General features: G+C 38.6%; 2 protein-coding genes across 5 annotated transcripts in view; both read right to left on the minus strand.

The window, feature by feature from the left end:
* Positions 1-3: 3 nt before the first annotated feature.
* LOC135111041 (charged multivesicular body protein 1a-like) lies at positions 4-10734 on the minus strand. Of its 2 annotated transcripts, XM_064023950.1 has the most exons (7): positions 10575-10715; positions 10007-10111; positions 8297-8370; positions 7277-7419; positions 6711-6867; positions 5198-5429; positions 4-4891 (listed from the first exon to the last, which is right to left on the minus strand). In XM_064023950.1, exons 3-6 carry the CDS (start codon positions 8333-8335, stop codon positions 5217-5219), a joined length of 552 nt encoding a protein of 183 aa, XP_063880020.1. In that variant the 5' UTR covers positions 8336-8370; positions 10007-10111; positions 10575-10715; the 3' UTR covers positions 4-4891; positions 5198-5216. The 2 variants fall into 2 exon arrangements, with proteins under 2 accessions (XP_063880020.1, XP_063880019.1); XM_064023949.1 differs by lacking the exon at positions 10007-10111 and having other exon boundaries at positions 10575-10734.
* Positions 10735-16161: 5427 nt separating this feature from the next.
* LOC135111038 (forkhead box protein L2-like) overlaps positions 16162-27063 on the minus strand; it is a 59131-nt gene continuing 48229 nt past the window's right edge. Inside the window, exons 8-12 of one of the 3 annotated variants that reach the window (XM_064023945.1) lie at positions 22351-22459; positions 21563-21638; positions 20652-20879; positions 19775-19902; positions 16162-18994 (exon numbers count right to left, since the gene is read on the minus strand). In XM_064023945.1, coding sequence (XP_063880015.1) covers positions 19778-19902; positions 20652-20879; positions 21563-21638; positions 22351-22459 — 538 coding nt within the window. In that variant the 3' untranslated portion in view covers positions 16162-18994; positions 19775-19777. Of the gene's footprint in view, positions 18995-19774; positions 19903-20651; positions 20880-21562; positions 21639-22350; positions 22548-27063 lie in introns of those variants that run through there. The other 2 variants (XM_064023947.1, XM_064023946.1) reach the window with 2 other exon arrangements.

The following is a 27063-nucleotide window of genomic DNA, read 5'->3' on the forward strand; positions in this document are numbered from 1 at the left end:
GTATGTTTTTAGATATCTGTATTTGTTATACCTTATTAGTAATACAACTTTCATTCAAATCAGGCAATTTCTTGAATCTGCATAAAAATCATTATACGAGAAATCAGATACAACATGCTTGGACACAAGCAAAGTATGGGAACAGTAAACGTGAGAGCAGTGAAGTCAAATTAAGTTTACAGATAATCAGCAGCTTATTTTAAATTTTCTTCCACTCCCTGTGAATCAATTATGACCACAATGTCCACACATTTTCATAATTCCAACAGCAATTTCCAGGTAACATTTAATCAAGTATGACTATTAGTAAAATATGCAATGAGAATAATGAGTACAACAGTTTGCCAGTTTAAAACAAGATTTAGGTGGCAAGAAATAAAACCTGAAAAAGAGCATTGAACAGTGTGAAATATATATATATATATATATATATATATATATATATATATATATATATATATATATATATATATATATATATATATATTACACCAACTTTAAGTGTAGTTATCTTGAAACTATCATTTGGCAGCTTCATCCTTCTGACTCTAGGCACGTCATATATATATATATATATATATATATATATATATATATATATATATATATATATATATCCCTTAGACCTAGTGTGGGCATATGACAGACTTGGTGGAGTGTCCTCACAACAAAATACATCTTTCACTTCATTGGCTTTTCCCACCTTTATTTTCTCGAGAGAAGAGAGCTGAACTGAAATTGAATGATCTTTAATTTTGAAATCCTGCTAAAATAACAAGGGGGTGTGGCCTTAATTGCTGCGCTACAGTTCTGCTGTGAGAACTGAAGGACAGGCTTGGTCATGTGCCTCCAGGTGGGAAGCGAGCCAATCATTAGCTCTTGGTATTTATATCACAACCCAATGAAATCATGAGTTAAAAGAAAATATAATGGAATTTTTCTTTGTTTTGGTTTCCTTTTATCGCAATTTACACATTTTGGCAAGCTTTAAGTGAAGTACATCAAACTGAAATAACTGAAGGGTAGAATGATCAAGACACTCCCTCCACCTTGCTCTCCCACCAACTTTCAGTCTCTCTCCCTCTCCCTGCTTCACTGCAGGGATTGTCTGCTTGTTACATTATAATTTAAGTATGATTTTCATGTTTTCTTCCTTTCTAACCTATTTTTTGCCTATTATGTTAGATTTCCCAGTAAATGATATGTTTCCAATTGCATATTACTGAAAGTTAATGCAGAATGATGGATTGGGTGACTGTGAACAAGCTGTGAAAACTGGTGAAACACATGATCGTTGTTGCTCCTTTCAAAATATTTTGAAATCTTATTAATGTAACTATATTAATAGAAAAGTACATATTTTAGGTTACAATTAGGAAAAAGAATTTCAAAGTTTCATTGGTGAATGAGATAGTTTGAAAGTTGCAAAACTCTGACTAGGTGTTTGTTTTTCATTTTTGGTACTAAACCAAGTCTATCATTGAGCTCTTCATTGAAGTCAAATCCAGCAGGTAGATAGGGAGCATGATCATGGTGTGGATGAAAATGCTCAATGCACTTTAAACAGGCATGTTGTCATGATACAACAGTAATTCCTACTACAATGTCAGGTCACTTGTGAATATTCTACCTCAGATGCTTTAGAATACCAGCAAAATTTGGCATTGACAGTCTGACTCCAGGAGATGAATCCACAAAGCACAAACCTACCAGTGTTGAAAATGAAAAATCGTCATGGTGCTCATAACTTGCCTTGCCTTGTTACCAATGATGATTCTTGACATGGAAGTTGAATTATCTCTAAGATATTCACAGAAATCCTCATAGACTTCATCTCAGTTCTGCTCATGCACCAGGAGCTTGATCATGAACTTGACAATGATTTGCAATTTCAAAATGAACATGAGAATTGCACAAGACACATATATGATGTCAAGAACTCCTTAGATTGTGATCAAATGATCCTTCTGTGATGTTTTGTTCCTTTACAAATGCCACTCAAAGCACCTTGTCAAGCTCCCTGATACAATTCTATCAGTATGATGTATAATTTCAAAGATCTCCATTTCTTGAGTTTGACAAAGAATTTGATCCTTGTTCTCTGCTCAAGTTTGAGGTTCAGAGTGGTCACAAATGAACATGGCCACAAAAATCAGTATTGGTCCTGATGATATAACTGCTACTTGACATGCTGAGTCAGGAAACTTACTGCTTATTATGATTCTTAAGACAATGTCACATATTTACTTTTTAATACAAGTACCTTTTATAAACCTTTGTTATTTAATTCTCTTGAGAAAAGAAACCATAATAAGATACTCCATTTGACCAGCTCAACCACTCTGTATGATTCATTCCTTCAGTATTTAATTAACACTTTCATTACTTTCACAACAAGCACTTTTCAGATAAATCAATGCTTGGAGGATGGCACTCACTAAAGAAACACCTTGTTTGAACTCGTGCATTGTAAACTGGCCAGGAAAAAAAAATGTATAATTCTCCTTATAATGATAAAACAAAAACACTGATGAAACATACACTAAAATATATTTCACAAATATCATGTCTCAAGACAAAATTTTTTTTATTTAAAAAAAGGGCTGAATGAACTGATGCAAACTAGTATTGTACATGTATAAAAGGCTGTCACCACAGAAAATAAAAATAAAAAAGTGATGAGGACTGAAGGAGAGGATGAGACAAGTGTATCATTCTAGTGATGAGAAGAAACAGACTGAGGTGGTAAGGGTTTATTGGGAGGATGGCAGAGAGTGACTGAATGAAAATAGGTAGAGATTTTAAGATACTTGGTAGGTAAGGTTTTTCAAGGTAGACCCCAAGAAAACGTGGAATTCAGTGATCCAGAAGGGCCTCATCTAAGCCTGTAAAAAGACGCTGCAAGAATGTGCAATTGCTGCTAATAGATGAAGAAGGCTGACACATGTAACCATGTACAGAGCCTTTAAAATTTAAGAATATCAATTGTAATTTTAATTGCCATTGGAGTCTGTCAAAACAGTATTACACTGCTATCTTAAGTTAATTAAGAATGCAATGTGATAATAGACAGAGAGGCTGAAATGTGACAAATCTTTCATTGGTCATGTAAATAATCCCATGATGCAGCAGTACATAGCATTACATCTGATGAATGAAAAACCACTGAGGCAATACCATGCTTATGCTTTGCACAAGAAATCAGACTAACACTTGTATAACTTTTTTTTCCTTACTGCTGAAGAGAGTACACAAAGAAAGTATTAGATATGAAGAAATGTTTGAATGTGCGTGTGCATGTAGATACCTTGTCTGCTACTCCATTCAGGGCTAATTTGGCCTGGTCTTACAGTCCACAGTTAAGAACACAGAGGTACACAACCTTACAGTCCACAACCAGCCTCAGAGGCACCCAGACAAGTTGAGAATTTGTCAAGAACATGGAGACACACAACCCTGATAATCCCTAGATGAGACTACTCTGTCATTCAAACAGTTCAAAGCATGCCCCACAATTGGAATCACCAAAAGTTAGGTCAAGTTCAGTACTAGTTGCCACTCACAGTGACCTAGCCACCTCTGAGATGCAAATGACCATTTAAAATGTGAATTACTGAGAATATAAGTACCTAATGAGTTAATATGAATTGGGTTATCATATAATTTAAAATTTCCTTATATATTTAAAAGCTTTCCATTAAATATACTAACAGGAATACAGATGAACACTTAAAATGAGTTCTTAAGTTAGTGATTGCGACCAATGTTACAGAAAATAATGAATGTGCTAGTTCTCAGGATATTTCCCATCTTTGCAGTAAAAAAAAAAATAAATAAATAAAATGAAAATAAAATAATATATATATATATATATATATATATATATATATATATATATATATATATATATATATATATATATATATATATATATATATATATTCAAACCGTAAAATAGTGCATTCCACCCAAGCATAATTAAGTATGTATATCAATAAAACTTCTACACTATGTAAGTCTCCTACTGTATTAAAGCTGTAGCATGTTTTACTAGGTCCTGAAATCCCTCACTTTCTCAATGCTAGTGAAAAATGTACCACTGCTATATGTACTTTCAGATAAACAAGTACAGCCTTTAGCTTTATGCCCTTCGAACAATATTGGTTCTACAGTTGTATACATTAATGTAAAGGAAACATTTATTGTAATTTACAAACTTTTATATATAAAAATATTCTATTGCAATTTCTGTAATTTACTGTTGATATAAAAGCAAAAATTATTATGCATTAAAATGCATCCCTTAACATTGGAAATAAGAGAGGTAAGGCTTATCTACTTTTAGACAAAATGTAGGGATTGAGAGCAGAAGACTGGGCAGTTTTTTTTTTTTTTCTTTTCTCTTCTTTCTAGAGCTGACAAATCAATGAATGAAGAGGAGAGACAGGGAGCAAGTTTCCTGCTCAAACCAAGCTCAGCATCTTCCAACTATTACCCATACTTGTATAGCAATGACATTCTAGAATATTATTCACATTCATCATTCTCTCATGACTGAACCTTTGGCTGCTTTCAATATGAGCATCTTCAACACCAGATACACATATGTACAGCTATGTATGTAACTGGATCACACCAAAGACTGCTAGTGTTTGCTTACCATGGTAATCACAGTCTTTTTGTTCTTGTTTTTAAAGCAACACTGTGGGCCCAACCTGTCTATTTTGTTTTAGTGTAGCACATGTGGAGCCCTTGACTTCCTCCTCAGACACAGCTTCTGCATCACTCCCTTGAGTGGTGAGGAAAAGATCCCTCCAAATAAAGGAATCCTTGAGGGATACTTGTTCTTCCCCCTGATAGTGAAGCCTGTCAGTTTTTCCCAACACTGGAGCTGTGGATTAAGTTAGTTCTTAAATTAAGAAAAAATCCAAGAGGCAAAGAATGAAGTTTCATGCCCATTATAAGTAACTGTGGTGGATGGTAAAGAAAGTAACAATTACATTCAAGTTAAGAATTTCATATTACAGCTAATAAGAGAAAATATCTGAAAAATCATTATTCCACCATCATAAAAGAACATAAATGTGTCATGAATCACTCTAATCTAGTTCGAGCCTGATAAATAAGAAACATTGTTTAATTCCATATCTAACCAATTCTAAGGTTTCCTTCACACTGGGATGTACTAAAAACATACCTGAACCATGAGGTACAGCTTAGTTTCTGAGTGCTGCCAAACGTCTAGTGAGCTGATCTTCTTGGTCTGTGGTGCGTTCACCAGTGGTGAGAGTGGCAGTGGGTATAGACTGTGCATTCACCTGGTCCATCACTTCTAAACCAGCTTCATCTGCAACTTGCTGAATGAGAGAGTCCACAGCTTCTTTTGGAGTAGAAAGAGTAGTGGCAGCTCCCATGCTGTCTTCAAGCACCTTGGAACAAAAAGAAAGACTTAATAAACTCTGCTATGTTTTCAGGAAACTAGACCAATGAGGCTTATCTCATTATTTTCCATGGAATGGTGGATATTTTTGCATTGTTTTCAGTAAATAAAGTTGAATTTCAAAATACTTTATTTTCCTGGAGTAACAAAACCAAGAGGGCTGGCCTTGGTCACCAAGTCACTTAGAGATTAAGCTATGAACTAATTAATATCTATGACCAGATTTTGCAGCTTCAGTTTTAAGACTATGTAGTAAAAAAAAAAAAAAAATTAAGACAAAAAAAAAAAAAAAAAAAAAAAAAAAAAAGGTTTGCCTAAGCAGAATAACAGCCTGTGACCTTAATCACCTCTCCGGTCCATAGTCCACCTCTCCATTCCCAGTCAGACTGAATCACCAACACCCTCAAGACTCATATGACAGCCACACCAAGACCCCATCCAACACACTGACACAATACCAAACCTGGATACCAAGGCCTATGAATCGCCACCAACAGACACAGCTGTGACAACCACACATTGGAACAATGACCAACAGACTGCCCACTTGCTGTTAACCTGACTCCCTCCTCACATTTTCCATTGTTGTCAACTCCTAAATGTCTAACCACTTGAGCCATAATTAACTCTAAACAATCTATTTACACCAAAGACTGACTTATCTGGTGTTACATACATCAATAATTTTGAAATCCCATAACTTGAACATAAAATATTTTGTTTGAGTAACTACATACATTTCTGCTACCACTGTTTCCTCATTTCTACATACAATGCCATTCACAAGTGCATTCAGACATCCTAAGTTAAGAATGCAAATCAGACTCATTTCACATAAAATATTACAAAGATCAATCCCAAAAACATGAAAAATGACAGCAAAACCAGGAAGTGCTTGAAGACTAAGAAAGAGGCAACAAAACTTAGGAATGACACATCACACATGTAATAGTATGAATGAATAGTGATTTAAGAACATTCAATTAATGAATTTTTTGGTCATGAAAACAGGGAGCATAACAATAGTCAATTCTTTCCTACACACTGACTCATGTGGTGATTGATTTGGCAAAGACTAACAAGTAAAATAACAATTTTTAAATCTTGCTCATATGGGTGAGTACTCTCTTACTCTTTATAGACTAAAGAAGTGACAAGTGAACCAAATGTAACATTTAGTAAAAGAATAATTGCCCAGCTCATTGATTTGTCAGTGCTTTATGAGGTACTTCTTATCAAGAATTATTATATAAAACTTTTAATTACTTACCGAAGTTCTCACATCAAGGTCTTCAAACTGTGTTTCAAATTTGTCCATAATTGCAGATACTTTCTGCAGGTCCATGGTGTTAAGAGCCTGGTCGAGAGCTTTAACTACAGAACCCATGTTCTTGGTGATTCCCTTCATGGCCAATGTGGACTGAACCCTGTTTGAAGTAAATAAATAAATGAAAAAGAAAATCATTGTACAAACTAACAAAATAACCACCTGCTAACCTCTGTGTGGCATGTAATCTTAGATGACAAATGTTAAATTTTATGAGACAATTTAAGATTTTCTATGGTGGAATCTAGAGAGGATTGCTGACATATGGCTCCAAAAGAATATGAGAATATACTTGGGTATTTTACTGACACACACACACACACACACACACACACACACACACACACTAAGAGTTCCATTCTGTGCAGAAGGCATGGAAGAGTGTTTGTATTTGGTAATTGTATTAAAATACATTAAAACACATTAAATTTCTATTGCGGTCTTAGATTTTATTTTTATTCTGTATGTATTTATGATGACTTAGCTGCAAAATCTATATGGAAACTTACCTAGACTGTACAGCATCCACTTTTGACGCCATGCGCAAGTAAGACAAGGACTCATTTTTTTTCCTTATGGCATTTTCAGCATAAATTTTTGCTCCCTCAACATTGCCTTGTTGAAGAGCTTTCTTTATCTTGCCTTCTTGAATCTGGAATGGAAGAATGTTTATTGTGACAATCAAGTATTTCTAGCAAACATGTAGTATGTATTTTGTCAAAACATAACTTTTGACACACAAGGCAGTCAAGAAGTACCATGATCTCATCATTACCAGTTATTACAAAACAATAATGCTGAAATTACACAAGAATATTTACTTAAAAAAAGAAAACAGTGTTTCTCCTTGTACACTTCAGTGTCTTCTTTAATGCAACTAGGATGATCTACACACTTCAGTGACAAATTTACCAGAACTAATGTGATGGATGTGCTAATGTATACAGCTTACACAGCACCAATACCATTTCAGTTTATATTTTTTCCTCATCAAGATGCCTTGAGAGACTTTGCATGGTACTGGCAGGGATGGTAGTAATTTTGTCAGGAACAAAAAATACTCTTATTCAAAACCCAAACAGGAGGAAACTGAACTTGTCAATGAATGCTCAGCTGGACATGAATATGCCAAGGAGAATATACTGGAGTATTGTCCAGGAACTAGTTACATAGGACCAGGAGGGATACTGGAACTGGATGAGGCTGAACAGAACTGTTTTATTAGGTTCTTGAGACTGAAATTTACAAAGTATAAGCCTTACCATTTTTGTTTTCTCATGCAATGTAAAACATCAATATACATAAAATTAATTGTGTATACTTACAGTAATTTGTAATTCACTGTTTCAATACGCAGTTAATATTTCAGCACAAAGAAAGAATTTCTTTTAGCAAGGATTTCTACAAGAAATTATTGATGAAGGAGTGCAACATGAAACCTTAACATAGGAGTTGCAGGATTCATAATTGAGTCTAATCTGCATGAAGACTTCTACCAACTAGTATCTAATAAAAATAATTTGCATTACTTTTTGGTCTTTTTCAGCTTTCTTTGCCAGTCTTTCCATCTGCTTTTCACAAAACTTCAACTGGAACAAGCAATCTGAAAAAAAAAAAACAGAAATACAGTTTAGACTTAATATAATAAATTCGTTAACAAAAACTTGCGTACAGATATGGAAAGTCTGCATCCCTTATGTTACACACAGATCAGGTAGCCTTTCTTTCATTGCTATGAAGCTCTGGGGGAACAAAAAAAGATTTTAGTGTTATAGTTAGCTCTAATCTCCATCAAAGAAATCAATGCATTGATGCCAGAAATAGGGTACATCAGGTATTAGGATTAATTTTTAGGAGTGTTAAAAGCAAGTCCCAAAGTAATATTGAAGTTATATTTGACACTGATCAGACCTCATCTAGATTATGCTGTACTGTTCTGGTCCCCATATTACAGGAAGAATATATATTAGAATCGGTACAAAGGAGAATGACTATAAGGATACAGATGATGAGGGGTATTCCTTATGAAATGAGACTGAAGCTATTAAATTTACATTCCTTAAAGACAAAGGTTAAGAAGGGACTTGATAGAAGTCTTTAAATGGTATAGGGGTTTTAACCAGGGGGACATAAGCAAAATTCTCAGGATCAGGAGTCAGGATAGAACTAGAAATAATGGGTTCAAGCTTGAAAAATTTAGATTTAAGAAAGAGATGGGAAGGGATTGGTTCTAAAAATAGAGTGTTAGATAAATGGAATAGACTCAGTAATCAGGTTATTAGTGCTGAGTCATTAGGGAGCTTTAAAAGAAGTTTAGACAAATTTATGGATGGGATGATAAGTGGAAATAGGTATGTTTCATATAGGGACTGCCATGTGCAGGCCTGATGGCTTCTTATAGCTTCCCTTATTTTCTTATGTTCTAATGAGCATTAAAGCCTGCAGCAGAAGTGAAGATACCACTAAAATAATGAATTATATAGAATCTTCTAGCCTCCTTTTTTTATGTTCATTCTATATAAACTTTTAAATACCTCTACAACATTCATATAGAATCTGGGAGTAGCTCCTACTTTTGGTATTACAGCTGACTCAACTTTGAGATATCACAGTCACTTCTGCTCTATTGCTTCCAAAGCAGCTGGTTTAACCAACAATTTGTTAAGTCCACACTATGCCACTCCCCCAAGTTTGTGGTCACCCTCCTTATTACCCGCATATGCCCACTTCTGGAGTTTGGATCTACTGTCTGGAATACTGGTCATGTCACTGACCTAAAGCCACTAGAATCATTACAGCAACAGTGGACAAAGAAGATTCAAGGTCTCTAGAATGTCATATGCTCAGCATCTTATGTATCTGGAGTTATTTTCAGTGAAGGGGAGACTGTTACAGGCCGACCTTATTAAGTGTTGGAAGATTTTTTTATGATCTCCCCAATAATGATTTATTTACTTTGGCTCCTACTATTGGCACGAGAGCACATCATTACAAAATCTTTGTTCCTTAAGTCATTGTGATGCCTGGCAGAGATGCCTTTCAGTCAGAGTGGTGAAAGCCTGGAAATCCCTTCCCATCAAAGTGGCATGAGCAGATTCTCTTGATAGTTTTAAGAAAGGAATGAGTAATTTCTTGGGTGACCACTTATTGGATTCCTGCTTCTAAGCAGCCTGTTATTCCCTTGACAATTGTTCTGGGCTTATAGCACACTTTCCTGCCCTTTTTATTAATACACATTCCTTGGTGATCCTCTTTAAGGCTGGTGTGCTAGCTGTGATGGGATTCCATGTTGGGAGCCCAACCAGGTAAGGAGACAGTGACAAATCATCAATGGTCCCATCTTCCTGTCAGAGCATAAAAATGAGAGGTATTTTTAAACTAAATATAACACCACTTGATGTCCAATTGTGACCACATTTTCTTTGAACCATTTGGTGGCATTGATCTACTTTAGAAGTACCCAGCCTTGCTAATATTAACATTAGCTATAATGTGCCTCAAACTGGTGCCTTTTTTCATATTCTGAAAGAAAGATTTCTATAATCAAACGTTTTTTTTTCTTCACTTTCAGTTTGACAAGCATCTAAAAACATGTGAAAGTTAGAAAAAAAAAAGTAATATGGACAATAGAAGCCCAAATGATTACTGACATAAGGATTCCTTAACTACTTGCTACATGACGAGTTTCAATGACTGCAATTGCATCATAATAAGTATACACTGAAACAATTATTATTTTCTGCCGTCCCTAACAAAATATGGAAAGTATCACTATCCACCACGCTGGTGCATCACACTCGTACTCACCTTGCATCTTCCTATCCGAATTTCCTCCAAACCACGACATCTTGCAAAAAAAAAACTGGATAGAGTAGTGAGGAGCAGCACCCTTGTATGAGTCAAGATCACGGAATCCTCACCTCAAGGCCACAACACGTCTATAGATACCTTCAACCCGACATGTCAATAAAGACTCAACTCCACTTACTGCACACTATAGACTACTCGGTACTTTATTCCCAAAACAAGCCCGTGAAAAGGATCGAACGTTATGATAAACCACAATATGTAATGTAACTTCAAAACTGTATTTTTGTCTTTAAGCTTTGAGAATGATTGCATGTTCAGTAAAACTAAAAACAGTTCCTGTTATGAACAATGATATATTTCACTTCTGATAGTTATGTAGAGACTATTTTCAGTGTTCAATGGTAATTTCTTTACCATTTTTTTCTATCAACATCTACATTTTTTTTTCTACTAAATGTCACTAGAGGCCGTTTCTTTTATGAAAGTACAAGGGATTAGGAAAGATAACCAAAACCTGCAGACTTGATGAAGCTGTGTTGGTCCGCTTAGAAATAGGAAAAGTGAGCAATAGCTAGTGTAAGATTTTCATCGCAACTGTTGGGGATTTTTCTTAGCAAGGTTTTATTTTCCATGACTGACCTGTTTTTAAAAGGATATATATATATATATATATATATATATATATATATATATATATATATATATATATATATATATATATATATATATATATATATATATATATATATATATATTTTTTTTTTTTTTTTTTTTTTTCCAGTATGAACAATAACTATGTTTATCGAGCATATCTACGACGTAATATCAAAGGAGCTGGCGCAAGGAAACACTGTTTATCTTATCATTCACTGTAATTTAAACACATAAGTTTGCCCTACTTTCATACATTTTCTTTCGGGCTAGCATACTGCTGGTAAGATAGTGAGTAAAATAAATCTTTCAGCTACTTGTACTTGTATTGCAGAGAATGAAATACAATACAATACATACAATACAATAGTACACGCCTACATAATAGGCTTTGACTACATAATAGGCTTTGCCTATTACGTAGGCGTGAGTTTAATTAACAATCAACGTTGTATCCTCATTCTCTTTCTTAGTAATTGGTGCGTATAGTAGTTTTTCCTCTTACATTTTCCTGGATATGATTCACAGCCAAACGAAGGGATTAAATTATCAGAACCCGAGAAAATTACGTACGAGTATAAACGAGAAAAATTCATGCATGAATCCATCCATCTCTTTCAACCGTAAAAAGAAGAAGGAAAAAAAAAGAGTTGATACGAGTAAAGTTTTCATAATAAGAACAAGAAAAGCTACAAGAAACCAGTATAGGCCTTGTATGAAATAAATTTAACAATATCCGAATCTCATCTCTATACAAAAAAAAAAAAAAAAAAAAAAAAATCTAAACTTTTAAAGTTTCTCAATGACCTGGCATTACAGCATGATTACTGAATCTATTCGTCATTTACCACTTATTTGAGAACCAATTTTTTCCATCAGTACCTTCATGTAGGATGATAAGCTTCTGTATTTGCCTGTATTTGCCTTCTTTCAAGTTGAGCTGCATTCTGTCAAATAATACCTTCCTTTCACTTTTGCTTGCTAATTACAGTGGTATCTTTCAAAATTATACTCCAAACTTGAATTTTTACTTATTAAGATAGAGAAGCCCTAGCAATCAAAGGATTAATGATAATAGCATACATGTTTATTTACTTGAGTCGCCCAGACGATTTTACGTAGCTATAATAAAACTAAAGGCACTGGATGACTAAAACTACTCCATCCCTTCTTTGGCTTTCAATGTTGTCTTTCAAAAATTCTAGTCTTAATTTACACATGACCATTTTATTAAGCGTAAGAAGCGACAACAGTGGAAGAGAATAAAAGATTAAGTGCTTGAAGAATTCATAAATATTATTTACATGGTCATTGACCTTATTACACGATAATGTTGATGAAACAATTGTTATTGTGGAGCAATTTAACACTGTTGTTGTTGTTGTTGTTGTTGTGTGGGAAGTAACAGTGACTGTTGGATGATCGATCTTAAGTCGGCTCGGCAACAAGGTCATATGGCACCAATAGAGACTTTCAGTGACATTAAAATTCAGAGGAAGAAGTGAGTGGAATTACGTATGTCGGCTTAGCTGAAGGCAAGGAGGGGACGGTAGTAATGGGAAAATCCTCTACACACACACACACACACACACACACACACACACACATTTCACGAACACAGCACTGCACGTCAGCACTTCCTGAAGCTGACTCCATATTCGTCGTCATCCTCCTCGTCCTCCCACAAAGGCTTGGAACACTCCCTTCAATACTCAACAATACAACAATTATAACTGAACCCTGACTGCCCTGACTTATCGTCATAATTTAATTAGCAGGAAGAAGAATATCCGAGTAAGTGAAACCAGTAAAACACCTCGGAAAGCGATTGACGAAGGGATGAAAGCTATATCATGAAATTGATAGAGTTGTTCTATCATATGGTGCTAATTTCGTTACGGTCTGTCACGTAGTTCCGGAGATGGTGTTTGGATAGCATTACGATCAGGCCGGGCATGGTCGGTCAAAATGAAACAACCTCCATAGTAAATTTAGCTTCGCTCGCAATAAAATTGGTTTATGTAGTCCTTTGTTTTTAATAAATTGCAATTTCACGTGTCAAGGGGATTAGCCAAGGATAAAAAGAAAAGCTCAGTTTATCGCTCTCAAATTTAAATCTAAGAAGGGTTTCTAAAAAGGTTGACCAGTTCAGTTTCATGTCATGGTGTCATTGGTGGTTAAAAGATGAAGGCCGCCCATCTTTTTCTTAGTAAACATAATGTGAACAAAAGAGGCAAGACATGAAAACCCTCTCGTTTGTGCCTTTTATAGAGAAATAACACTACCAATAGTAACAGTGACACGTAATAGTGACGAGTATATATATATATATATATATATATATATATATATATATATATATATATATATATATATATATATATATATATATATAACCTCTCATTTTCGTTTATTCATCAATGACGGGGGTCAGGTTTTCCCAGCACACACCAAATACACATTGTCTATTGGTAGAATTAATGATTGGGCATTCCTGACACTCGCACATACTTTCTTTACACATAAGATTTTTTGTTGAGTGGCTGAAGGTGGGTGACAAGGAGCGGGGAGGAGGGTGCGACGGACGGGGTGACGGAGGGTGGACAGCTGCTGGGGTGACGCTAGGCTCTGTCAGCTTCACGGGAGGCTATGTTCGCGAGGACCAAAATTTACACGTTAATATTAGATACCCTTTATTCATCGTATTTATCACTACATTTCTTTCTTGAGTTTACACATTTCTTTGTTGTGTTGTGGTGGTGTGTGTTGTTAAAACAGATCCGTATTCTCAAACGTTTCAGCGTTCTATTTCGAATGCTTTTAACAAGCTATAAAAGTTCTCAGTGGTGTTTTCGTGATTCTAGTGATAGTTAAACACGGATTCTGCATCAGGAATGAAACAGGTACACACACACACACATACACACACACATTAGAACCCGACTCATAATCTCTGTGGCCTTTGAAAATTGCGCTTATGAGAGAGAGAGAGAGAGAGAGAGAGAGAGAGAGAGAGAGAGAGAGAGAGAGAGAGAGAGAAAGTTTCAAAATGCGGGCTTGGTCGGGGTGGCTGGCTTGAGGATGGCAACGGCGTGTGTAGTCACCAGCATCTGCCACCTTCACTCCCGCTGGGGCCACCTCCTAGATCTTAGTGCCACCGAGACACAGAAAACGCTTCAACTTTTCCATTATGCTCAGTCACTGTCCCGAAAGCTGCGGTTACGCCTTTATCAGCAGTAGCTTTTTGACACGATGCTCTCAAGTACGTTTTGTAATGTTTTCACATTGTTTTTCGGTGAGGACTGTTTACTAGAGATAATTTTCGTTTAAACTGATGAATGCTCAGGGAATATAATAATGTCAGTAGTAATATTACGATGGTGATGATGCTGCTGCTGCTGATAGTAATGATGATGATGATGATGATGATGATGATGATCATAACAACAACAACAACAACAACAGCAACAACAACAACAACAACAACAACAACAATAAACAACACAGTAATAATGATGATAGGAAAGGGAATAAAACTAAGTAATGATAACAATAACATATGCATAGATAAACATGCCTATCCCCACATCACCCACCCACCCACGCACACACACACACACACACACACACACACACACACACACACACACACACACACACAGAGTTGCATAACTCCAAGTGATTCTAAAGACAGATTTATGACGTCCCACATGTATCCTACCATGTGTCTTGGAGTGGCTAAGGATAATGTCTCGCTAATGTCTCGCTGTCTCCACACAAACACGTACTCTTGACGGGTTCCTCTCGGCCCATAATGGTATTACAACATGTGATTCACTTCATATCATAAGAAAATAAGGGAATCTACAGGAAGTTGGTAGGTGCACACGTGCCTGTTCTCATTCACAAATATGCATAATCTTTCTTTTAAAACTTCCTATTGACTGCACTGGCAATCTGATAACGTAATCTGTTCCATTCATGTGCTACCTAATCGTAGAGCCTATTTCTTCCTATCTCCTTCTTATATCTTGACTTAGGCTAGATTACGATCAGCAATCACAAACGCTTTGTTTTCTCATCAGGATTGTTTTCAAAGGCCGAAGAGATAATCATATGTGTGTGTGTGTGTGTGTGTGTGTGTGTGTGTGTGTGTGTGTGTGTGTGTGTGTGTGTGTGTGTGTGTGTGTCTGTGTATTTTCCTACTGACTATGTAGAGTGTAGACTAATTGTTAACCTGTGTTTATTCACAATTATGGAAACACCCTTGAAGATCTTTATAATTTCTGTTGGAGCCTGTTCAAACAAACTAGTCGATATTTGGCGCTGCAACGTTTAATTAAGAATACATCCCTAAACCACATAACGTTCGTTTCATGAAATCTATAAAAACAGAGAGAAAAATACAACTTCCGTCACTTATATTTTACACAAGGAAAACACATGCATTCCTTTCAATTTGTGTTAATATAGCCATTCCCTAATAAAAAAAAAAAAAAATGAAGATGTGGTTGCGCTTCATCTCTTTGGAATACTTTAAACGTAGGACACACGATGATTCACTCCCTCAAAATATCGTCCCAGCGGCGGCAGCATGCGACCAAACAATCGCTTACAAAGAGAACCCAGACACGGCTCCACCAGCGGAGATATATAGACGTCAAGTGGGTGTGAGGGGCTCTTGAGGAGGATCAGAGAGCTTAGAGAGAGAGAGAGAGAGAGAGAGAGAGAGAGAGAGAGAGAGAGAGAGAGAGAGAGAGAGAGAGAGAGAGAGAGAGAGAGACTCTAAAGAATTCCACAAACACGATAAACAGTAAGTAAAAAAAAACGATAACTCTTTTCTTATTACGTAAAAAAAAAAAAAAAAACGTGACTACAGAATACGTTGCATGTTTTCCCTTAAGGGCCGGAGAAAGGAAATAAAAAAAGCAGAGTAGAGCAATGCCTTTACCACAGAATATATAATTATATACATCCAGGTACTTATCCAAATACTCTTTGAGACTCAAGAGGCGGTAGGTGTGGATCAGGAAGAAAGCACCATCCTTGGTGTGGGTGTGTGGGCCGTGCGTGACGCCTCTGGACGGACAGGTGGCAGGTAAAGACACGGCGGTGGGGTGGTTGTTTACGTACGGTACGGTTGTGGTAGTACCGTCCTAGCCAGCAGTGGAGTAACCTGTCTCACTCTTCTGTTGTTTTGCGTTTTCCTTCTGTCTTAAGTCTTAGGTCTGATCTAGTAACATGAAATTTGATGGATTCTTAACTCATCAGAAGACTTGAGTGTTGGGATAACTGAAAGATTTGTGGTGTCCTTTACAACATTTTACAAGTACGAGTAGAAGGATCGGAAGCGGCAATGTTAAGTCTGCCCCGTGTTGTAGTGGATCGTACTTTATTCTTTTACTTCTGCTTCACTGTACTTGTTATATATTGTAAAGGGTAACCGCGATTCTTTCAATTAATCACAAACACATACAACTGAACTATTGGTGGCAGTGGCAGGATGGAAGGAGAACGCTGAGCACAATGGAAGTCAGTGTGTTATTTTACCACACTGTTGACTACAACGACGAAAAAAAAAAAAGTACAGTACAGTCATGCACACTCATCATATACATAGATTTTTTTTTTTAACAGTTCATCTTAAAAAGAAAATATGCATGTCTTTATGTTCGTTTCGCTCTTTATTCATGTATTTGTTTATCCTTGTTCACGTGAGGAAGGGAAAACAGATCATAATAATCTTATGTTTTCATCACTTTTGTTTTCCTGGTTTTGTATAGGGTCACGATGTTACTGTTACTTATCGAGAAGCAGGAGAAATTTTAATCATATAACTTTCTATTTTAGTGTGTGTGTGTGTGTGTGTGTGTGTGTGTGTGTGTGTGTGTGTGTGTGTGTGTGTGTGTGTGTGTGTGATCTGTATGGATGGGTATGGACCAGTATGGGGAACAGAGGATGGGAAATAAGAAGAGAGGATCCATTGCAAAAATATACAGACTATATGTAAGCCTATATATTGGGTTTGTTTGAACTGTACGGGGCAGAAGTGTGGCCGAAGTCTGATGAAACTGTAATTATTATCCTATTATCGTAAAGAATAAATACTAAAAGGTTGAAGTGCGCAGACAACTACAATAAGTGTCTCCTGATCACACATACGCTCTCAGGGGACAGTGGTTGGACCTTCACGACTCTGAATAACTGCACTAACGATGTGTTCAAAGAGGTAAAAGAGAGAGAGAGAGAGAGAGAGAGAGAGAGAGAGAGAGAGAGAGAGAGAGAGAGAGAGAGAGAGAGAGAGAGAGAGAGAGAGGCGTGGTAAGGGGCGGTGGGAGTTACGGACACTGACCAGGGCCGCTGAACAGAGACAAGGAGATGGGTTTAGAATGTTGTGGCTTGAAATATCTGCATAATTCTTTAACCATTCAGCGCTGCAGACAGCCTCCAAACTTTATGAAATCTCCTACTTGTTAATCATAATGCAGTTAATAAAATGTGGATGTGTTGGATGTGTAACTAAATGATCTGAAACCCCTTGATAATGAAAGTTATCATTCTAAATTTATTATCTTCTAGCTAATGACATCCAGAATATAATGAAATCGGTGCCGTGGTGATAAAAGGATTAATGCTTAGGACTGAAGATCTCCATAATTTGTATGAGAACCTGTATTTTAACTTCTTGGCGGTTGTCATGCCACGGTATTATGTTATGTTGTCCTTAGGTGAAGGAGATATCATGATGCTGGTGTAAAATGGTTATGATAGATGCAAGAAAACTCGTATTCTCAAGTTTTTGGCTGGTATTGGCAGTACTGCTCTTTTTACTTAATTTGAGTGACCATAGGTTATTTAACTGAGCAAAAGTACAGTCACAGGCACTGGAAGCTTTGAGGTATTCGATCACGTCTGTTGTCAATGATGTCTTTCAAAACTATGCTCTAAACTTGCAACAGAGCATCTTATCAATCTTGAGAAATGAGAGCAGTCAGAGACAAGAAGAGGAAGTATCAGTTTATCTTATAGATTCGAAAGGCATTGTAACATTTCATAGTAGCACTTTTGAAGGCACTGGTTTGCATCTTGGTGTATTTGTCAGACATATATGTACCATAATTCCATTCAGCGGACATTCAAAAGTTTCACCAGTTTGTTGAGCAAGAACTGGCTGTCCGGTCACTAATTCAGTATGACATCAAACTTTATCTACTTGTCTTGGGGAAGATGTGTTGTGATTTGTTAGCTTATGTAAGGAATATTGATTTGATTTCGAAGACGGGGAAGAGGACGCGAGTATATTGTTCTGTATTTCTCCTTCTATTTCAAGAGTACTGTATGGTAGCTTTGTGCGTCCCTTGCAGTCCACTGTCTTCCGTTGATAGTACAGCTAAGTACAAAGAAGCTACCCTGTTTGAAACTGAGGCTGTCTTCACACGACAGCTGTCCTGTCAGTCCACTCATGCTGAACTCCAGCGGCCAGCGGGGAATTATGCAGCGGCAGGCAACGTGATAAATTTATCCTTGCAGTGCTTCCTCTCTGTTAAATTCAGAACATGTATATCTTTTGCCACATTTTTTGTATTTCGGTCACTGTTTCGTCACCAGATGAAATCGTTACATTATGGCAACGGTATTGAAGGAAGGTGTATGGGAGTCGGCGGCCAGTCAGCAGTGCTTGGGTGTGGTGAGTAACGTCAGGGTCATTAGCTCTCCAGTGTCGCGCCGCCTCACGCCAGTCCAGGGAAAGCGTCTCTGGTCATCATCTGGAAATGGTCGATAAAGCAAAATAACACCACATCTCATTATGAAAATATTATGGAAATGCTGAAAATCAAAACACTCCAGAGGCATTGGAGACAAAAAAAGTAAGATGGAAATACCTAATGTTATAAGAGATGTAAACTAAGTGACCAATAAAAATCTTACTATTCTGAAGAGTAATAACCATTCAATACGACAATTTGCACACCATGCCAATTTCAGTAATACAGCTACTACCCTGGCTCTCCACCGATGATTTTGCTGGATTTCACTGACGCATCAGTCACTTTTTAAAAGACATTGAAAGAAAATAAATTATATATAAAAAAAGAGAAGACTAAAGATGCAAGCAGTTCTTTCTCTATCTCGAGAAAACCCGGGCGAACTGAGCGCGTTACCGTTTCTGTATGTGCTGTAAATTGCCGCAGGTGAACCGTACTGATAAAAAAAAAAAAAAATCGGGTTTAGATATATTTGTTGACACTCGCACGGCCGTTCTATCGTATGAAAAAAAGAAATGAATAATAAATAAATAAAGAACCGCTCGTGCGAAACATTAGGACAAACTACACAGTCTTTGCAGTTTTCCCAATATATTCTGAACTTTCCTGAAATGAGCTTTGCGATAAAGTCTGAAGTTGAATGCAAGAGTTAAACACTTGGAGCAGGGCTGAAAAACCAAGAGAGAGAGAGAGAGAGAGAGAGAGAGAGAGAGAGAGAGAGAGAGAGAGAGAGAGAGAGAGAGAGAGAGAGAGAGAGAGAGAGAGAGAGAGAAAACTGACCTGTTAGGGTTTGGAGTCTGGCCAGCAGGGGTAGGGGTAGGGGAGGGGCGTCAGCTGGGAAGAGGTGGTGGCCTCACCCTGGCGGCGGCACGCGTTCAGCCCCGCCCCGTAGCTGCCGCCGCCGCTTCCTGCAGGAGAAAAAAAGTAATGGAGAGGAGTGTTAAAATATATGCTCTATTTAAGTAAAAAGGCATTACAAAGGATAAATGTAAACATCAGGAAATAATTACGTTGTGGCTCACTGCCAAAAACTAAATAAAAAAATATGCACAGAAATTAAAATCACTTTACTATATGTCTTGATAACGAGAAAACAACGCACCCACAAAAAACACCCACAAAAATATCAAAGAATGTAAAGTTAGAGAACCACGAAGATTAACGTTACTAGACGCCTTAGTAACAGAATTAAGGAAGACAATCTAAAGTATAAATTTCCATCTCAATAATGTTTTAATTACCGAAGAAAAAAAATCACTATACAAGGTAAGCTTAGAGATCAGTCAGTCCATACAACTCAGTGACAAGAAAAAAAATAATAACGGGAGGTAGACTGCGATAAAAACTTGAGCAAATTTATGGAATCACGTTCGTCTCTCTTTGGCAGACGAAAATATATCCTCTTTTCTGATAAGTAGCATCATATATTTCATTATTATTTTCGTCATTATCATCTCATTTTTCTTTGAAGCAACCTGATTTAATCAAACACCAATGTACATTCAAGGTTATATAAGAAGTCGAGCATTTCTGTCGTGATGTTCCTTTTGACTTTTCTTTTGGGACACACCTCAGTGGGCCATTTTCTCCGGTCTTTTTCTTTCCATTGGCTAGTACACATCTTACATGAATAAATAGCAATAGAAAGCTTGATTACCGAAGGAGGGCTGGAAAGGCGTGGCGGAGGGGGATCCCAGACTACTGCTGGACCCTAGAAAACTGCTGGCACCGAGGCTGGAGTGGAGTCCTGTGCTCGAGCCTGAGGTCCACAGTTCAGGCGCCGAGCCCAGGGAGGTGTGTGTGCTACCCGGGGATGATATGGACGGGGAGGAGCTGCCCAACAGTCCCCCGCTCAGGTGGCTTGGGAAACTCGACCCTAAGGCGCCTGAAGGAGACATGGCTGGTTGTTACGTCTATGGAAGCAAGGGCTCTCTCTCTCTCTCTCTCTCTCTCTCTCTCTCTCTCTCTCTCTCTCTCTCTCTCTCTCTCTCTTTGTCTGTGTGTGTGTGTGCCACAAAAATTGTCAATAACTTTATATTATTATATATAATTCTTCCTTTTGTGTATATTATGTAAAAAAAAAAAAAAAGTGCCGCTGACGCTAATTGAACAAAAATGCTAAATAAAGACTATAAAGAAACAGCTGGATATTGTGTATGCTTTAAGTGTCAGAGAAAACAAAGGATTCTAGTAAGTGCAGAAAGTGTCGTAGACTTATTCGAGATGAGAGGTTACAAATATGATGTAGAGGAAATAATCTGGAGTGGAGAATGTCTAAGAGGGGAAAATATCCAAGAGGGAGAAATGTTTCAAGTGTCATAGTCGAATAAGGAATGATAGTAAGAGCAGAAAGTCTCAGAGACAAGAGTAGAAAGTGTCGGAGGAAAATAAGGGATTCTAGTAAGAGTAGAAAGCGTTAGAGGAAAGTAAAGGATGCTAGTAAGAATAGAAAATGTCAGAGAGAAGAGTAGGAAGTGTCAGAGGGAAAATAAGGGATGTTAGTGAGAATAGAAAGTGCCAGAGAAAAATAACGGATGGTCGTCAGTGTAGGAAAAGTAGTCGACTTACTCGAAGTGAGAGGCGTGGAGCCCAGGGAGCTGCCGATCTGCTGGTACCCTCCGCTGAGCTGCATCTGCCCCTGGAGCTGTTGTACCGTGGCATTAGGTTACTTATTTTCGCCAGTGTCTAGTGTGCCATGGCTGGATTTAAAGGGGTTGCTGGATTGGTTTAGAATTCAAATGTCTTAAAAATCTTGATCTCTCTTTTTAATGTCGATACTTACTGATGTGTTACGTATTCTCAGCAGTACCTTTAATTATTCTCAGCAGTACCTTGTGTTATGTTGCGTTGGAGTTGAAAGGATAATGGATTAGGCCAATATTCAAATTAACTTTAGAATCGTGAAAGAATAAGGTATTGTAGATGTTTATTGTAATATTATTTATTCTCAGCACTGTTTACTGGTTTGTGATGTCACTACTGAATGGGATTTGGAGTGGTTCACTGTTTAAGTTGCCTGGAAAATACTAATTTCCCTATTTGATATTAATATTTAGCTCTACTGTTGAATGTAATTAACTAGTGTGTGTGTATTTGTTTAATGGATTGTGATGTCAGGATTAAAAGGGATCTGGTCTGGCTCACTATTTAGAGACCAGGAAACACTGACTTCATGACTTATCACTTCCTATCCCAAATTATATAATTCAGAGTACATGAGACTGAATCATCCATTCTTGTTTTAGGATAACCACCAGACTTTAAATAATTGAAAAAGGATTACTGTCTTGCAATCAATCACTCATCACGTATGAACTCAACATGTTATAAAGTAGATGGACAGGAAGGCGGCTTACCTGGTTCATCTGCGGATACGTATAGGAGTGAGGGGTGTGCACGCGCGTTCCCTGTGTGTAGCTCGCGAAGTTCCCGCCCTGCATCTGGCCAAGCCCCCAACTTCCGCCCCTGAAGAAGATGGAGATGGCCTCTCAGTGTACCAGCAACATCCTGCAGTCCTCCACACCTTGGCTTGATGGCATGAACTCTTTGACTGCTAGTGAGAGTATGACACATGTTAGTTCATCGCTGTACAGTTCCTTGGCTGGTCTTCTTGATGGGTAAAAAAGAATCTGTCGTCCAGTATCGCAAAGCATTTATTGCAATATTGATTCTTCTCGTTCTTTATTTTTTTTTCGACCAAATGTAACTGACTTTTATAATTGTTTAGAGGGATTCCACAATACTGGCCATCAACATTGCAACAGGAAATGTATTACCAGTAAAAGAAAGGGAAAGAGTGAGAGAAAAGAGAATTTTTTGAAACGGTTATGTGCGTCAGTAAGCAATAAACTGTAAATATCAACAGCTTATTCGGGTAAAAGAGAAGTATAATTTTTTAGTATGCGAATTTTGTGAATTTTACTTGAATTTATTGTTATTATTATTATCTAATTTCAAAGTAGTTTTGGTTTTACTGTTTGCTATTTTATAATTTAATCTTCATGATCCGCAGTGAGTTCATTTTGTGTGTCCGTGGATTCCCTGAATAATGTACATCTTGTTGTTGTTGTTGTTGTTGTTGTTGTTGTTGTTGTTGTTGTTGTTGTTGTTGTCATTTTTCTTCTTCTTCTTCTTCTTCTTCTTCTTCTTCATCATCATCATCATCATCATCATCATCATCATCATCATCATCATCATCATCATCTTCTTCATCTTCTTCATCTTCTTCATCATCATCATCATCACCATCTTCTTCTTCTTCATCATCTTCTTTTCTTTTTTCTTGTTCTTCTTAACAAGGATAAGCATTTCTATGGGGACGAACTTATACAAAAAGCCGTATTGCGTGTCAGAGCAGAAGCATTTCCTAACACAGCTACAAGTCCCCAGAGTGCAGATCCACAGAGATGTCAATTGTACGTCTTCCTCCTAAATCCACGGTTCCTTCTCTTCCCAGGCGTTCACTGGTGCCATTAATTTTGAGCGGGTAATTTATGCAACGCTGCCGAGGGTACGATGAGGCTGCCGCGGGAGTGTTTACTTGCCATGTTTTGTTTCATGCACGGAGACCATTTTGCGTATCTTGTTTTTATTCGAGTGTGTGTGTGTGTGTTTACGGTCTCTCTCTCTCTCTCTCTCTCTCTCTCTCCTCTCTCTCTCTCTCTCTCTCTCTCTCTCTCTCTCTCTCTCTCTCTCTCTCTCTCTCTCTCTCTCTCTCTCTCTCTCTCTCTCTCTCTCTCTCTAAACATGGTGGCGATACAAAAAAATAAAGTAAGAAAATAATTTTACTAAACGTGGGAGTCGTTGACATAAACAGTGATCAAGTAGGCACAGAGAGAGAGAGAGAGAGAGAGAGAGAGAGAGAGAGAGAGAGAGAGAGAGAGAGAGAGAGAAAAGAGGGGGAAGGAGGGTGTCGTCGTGGGATGCGAGGCGATGACAGAGATGGACACGCGGAGTCAAGAGGCGAGGGTGTGTGGGCGATGAGGGAGTGTAGCGGCGGCAGCCTCGCGCTCACCTCACACTGATCCACTCGGAAATAAGACATGTTAATTGGGCTTTCCACTTAGCCTGAGCGCACCTACCTGGCTCCCGGCCAACACACACACACACACACACACACACACACACACACACACACACACACACACACACACACACACACACACACACACACACATAGTAAGGTCCTTAGAGTCTTCACTCTCAAATATTGAAGCGCTGTGTTACATTCTACCTGATATATTGTCTGCTAAAGGGACGCCAGTGAGACGGAAACTGCAAATAGGAGCAGGAGGCTCAACCGTGTAACAAGGCAGTGCTTTTCCTTTCCGGCACAAACACACTGGCCGCTGTTGGTTTACGAGGAGAGCGTTGCAGCCTTGCTTCTCCCCACGCTCTTGCAACTGTCGCCCGTATTTTATGCACAAGACGTGAAATATATTCCTCATCGGCTGTTACGTGTAGCGAGCAGAGCCACCCGTCACCCCGCACACCTGTCCTGCACGTCACGCGGCCCGCCTCAAGCTGCCCAGGGAGTCTGTGCACCGCTCCTCCACACACACTTTGTTTGACTGATCGCCGCTATCCTGACCTTTCTGGAGGCCTTTCAACTGAATTATCGAAGTGTTGTGCATCGTGTTACCATGCGGAAGGACTTCATGCATTAGACTATAAGATCTGTCTCAATATTTTAATAAACTTCACGAAAACTTTGCCAGTGCATGAGTCCTCTGTAGCTACTAACGTGTAGAACTGAGACCTCCGCCGCAATGAGCGAGATGATGCACCCATGCAACATAGCGACAAGTGGAATCCCAGCAAGATGGGTGTCACAGTCTCCATTTAGGATTCCCTTCCACGCGCTATTGCGCTAATGGTCCCTGACGTGTCATGGTCGAAGGGCAGCGAGGGAGGAAAAGTTGTCCTGGCCAGGAGCTGTTCGCTGACTTTACTTCATGAGTGCCCGTGGCGGGTTTATCAACAACAGATCATGATGTTGTTGTACTTCGCCGCTGTTTGTAAACTCACCTCAAACGGTATTTACAAACTAGGGGTTCCTCGGGAATGTAAACGTGTTGTACGAGGGAAAGAATATTAACAACTTTTCAAGTAAATTCTTAAATCATTCGGTATGGTGAGCCTTTGACAAATGGCTTTTCACTGAGGAGACACAACTGTCAGTTAAGTAACCAGAGAAACCTTTACTTTGGACTTTATTTCAAATGTAGCGTCAGCTCTTGTCAAAGCACTCACTCAGCGCAGCGTTGTTATGGAAACTTTTGTACCGATGGAATCTGGTCTCGCGGACATGCAGTAATTGTTGCGTGGATTTGTATTTTGTGCTGCTGTATGTGTGTGTGTGTGTGTGTGTGTGTGTGTTCGTCCTGCTTAGCCGGGAAAGATACAGTACACGCGTCTGTTCCGCTATTTGTGGCGTTTAGTGTCGCCGAGTGTTTTGGCCACGCTCTGAGGAGTGAGAGGAATGTATAATGTGCAGCGCAGGGATCTTGTGCTGAGAAGATAAAACGATAAATCACAGAAGTTTAAGATATATAGTTTCATAATGTATTTCACAAAATCCGATTCCTATCCAAAAACACCACGCACGATAACTATTTCGTGACCTAAAACCTGGAGACTAAGAGCGAACAAACAGTATTTTTTTTAAGTCTTAGTGCGTTTGCCTTCAGTTATCCTCATTTCTGCGAAGTAATCTGTCTTTAGGGGATGTGTGACGCATCATCTGCAACCTAGATATTCATGATTAAAAACATACTTGTGTCTGAAATATCTCGAGTCCTTACTGACGAACACGGCGGAGGGAAGAAGGTGAAACTGCCATCCTGCTGAGTGGGTTGAAATAAGCAACGTAAACATTGCCCCCAGACCTGCTGTAAATAAACAACCAATACTGTGTTGAGGGATAGCGAACATTATTAAGGGCTTCGGCTTGTTTTCTGTAAACATGTATAGTGAACGACCTGTTCTCCATAAATATACTGCAAGCGGAACCCAACAGCAAGCAGGGTGCAGGTGTCGGGACGGGGCGGCGGCAGGGAGGGGCCACGGCACGTACTCACATAGTTCACACACACACATACACACACACACACACATACCACTTCACTGTACGCCTGACTTTCCGGGTACAGAGCAGCAGAAGGGAGGGAAGGGAGGAGTATGGGGACTGTTTACTAGAATCTTACGTTTTTCATATAAGCAGAGTATTATGTTAAATACTGATAAGTGGATGAGAACGCGGGAGTTTAGAGGGAGCGGTGACTAGAGGCGAAGTGTGTACGGGAGGGGAAGGTAATGGGTGCGGTCACAAGAAGATAGAAGCCAAGTGTCTGAGGATCGGAAGCATGGAGGGTTAAGTAGGGTTATATGGGGTGTGTGGGAGTGTTTGGTGGATGCCTGGAGGGGCGGGGCGCCAGGGGGAAGGGGATCTGTGAGGGCTGGCAGGGGATTGTTGGATTTATAGGCGTGAATATGATACGGGAGAAAAAAAATAACTGCATATTACGTTTTAAAGGATAATAGGCGCGGCAGGACGTTCGTTTCATCTATTCCATCTATAAATTTTGCGAAATGTTCCAAGCAAATAAACAGATGAGGCAATGAAGGCGGGAGAAATGAACAAGGAAAAAGGTAAAGGAGACGAAACTCCTTAGTGGATATAAAGTTACGCCTCCTACTCCACGTGGGAACCTTCACTTGTAAACATCCTCACCACAGCACGCGAGGGAGGCGGAGATGTTGGCCTTAATAAAATCATAACCTCTCCGTGAACCATCGTGACTTAGGGCTTGGAGTGCGTCGCTAACTAGACGAGCGGAAAATCAGACCACGCAGCCCAGCATCAAAAGAGAGCTGGGAACGTGGCGGTGGGAGAAACACGAGACGAAATGAACCTCGGTAACAAGCCTTCCCTCCCTCCTCTTCGCCCTCTGTTCTCCGCTCCGGCCTCCCATTTCTCTGACGGCCCGAACGAATACGGCCTCTATCCCAGCGACGCTTCGCCCTCCTGCTCCTCGACACACTCCTTACCGTAGCTTTCCTTCACTCAC

Source organism: Scylla paramamosain, chromosome 21 (assembly GCF_035594125.1).
Source record: "Scylla paramamosain isolate STU-SP2022 chromosome 21, ASM3559412v1, whole genome shotgun sequence".
Classification (NCBI taxonomy): Eukaryota; Metazoa; Arthropoda; class Malacostraca; order Decapoda; family Portunidae; genus Scylla; species Scylla paramamosain.

Excerpts from the sequence above, each read along its gene's own strand:
- LOC135111041 (XM_064023949.1), bottom strand. The coding sequence starts at position 10,614 with ATGTCGTGGTTTGGAGGAAATTCGGATAGGAAGATGCAAG. Across the intron at positions 8,371-10,574 it reads TTCGGATAGGAAGATGCAAG|ATTGCTTGTTCCAGTTGAAG; the intron begins GTGAGTACGAGT and ends TTTTTTTTTCAG. Across the intron at positions 7,420-8,296 it reads AAGCTGAAAAAGACCAAAAA|ATTCAAGAAGGCAAGATAAA; the intron begins GTAATGCAAATT and ends CTTCCATTCCAG.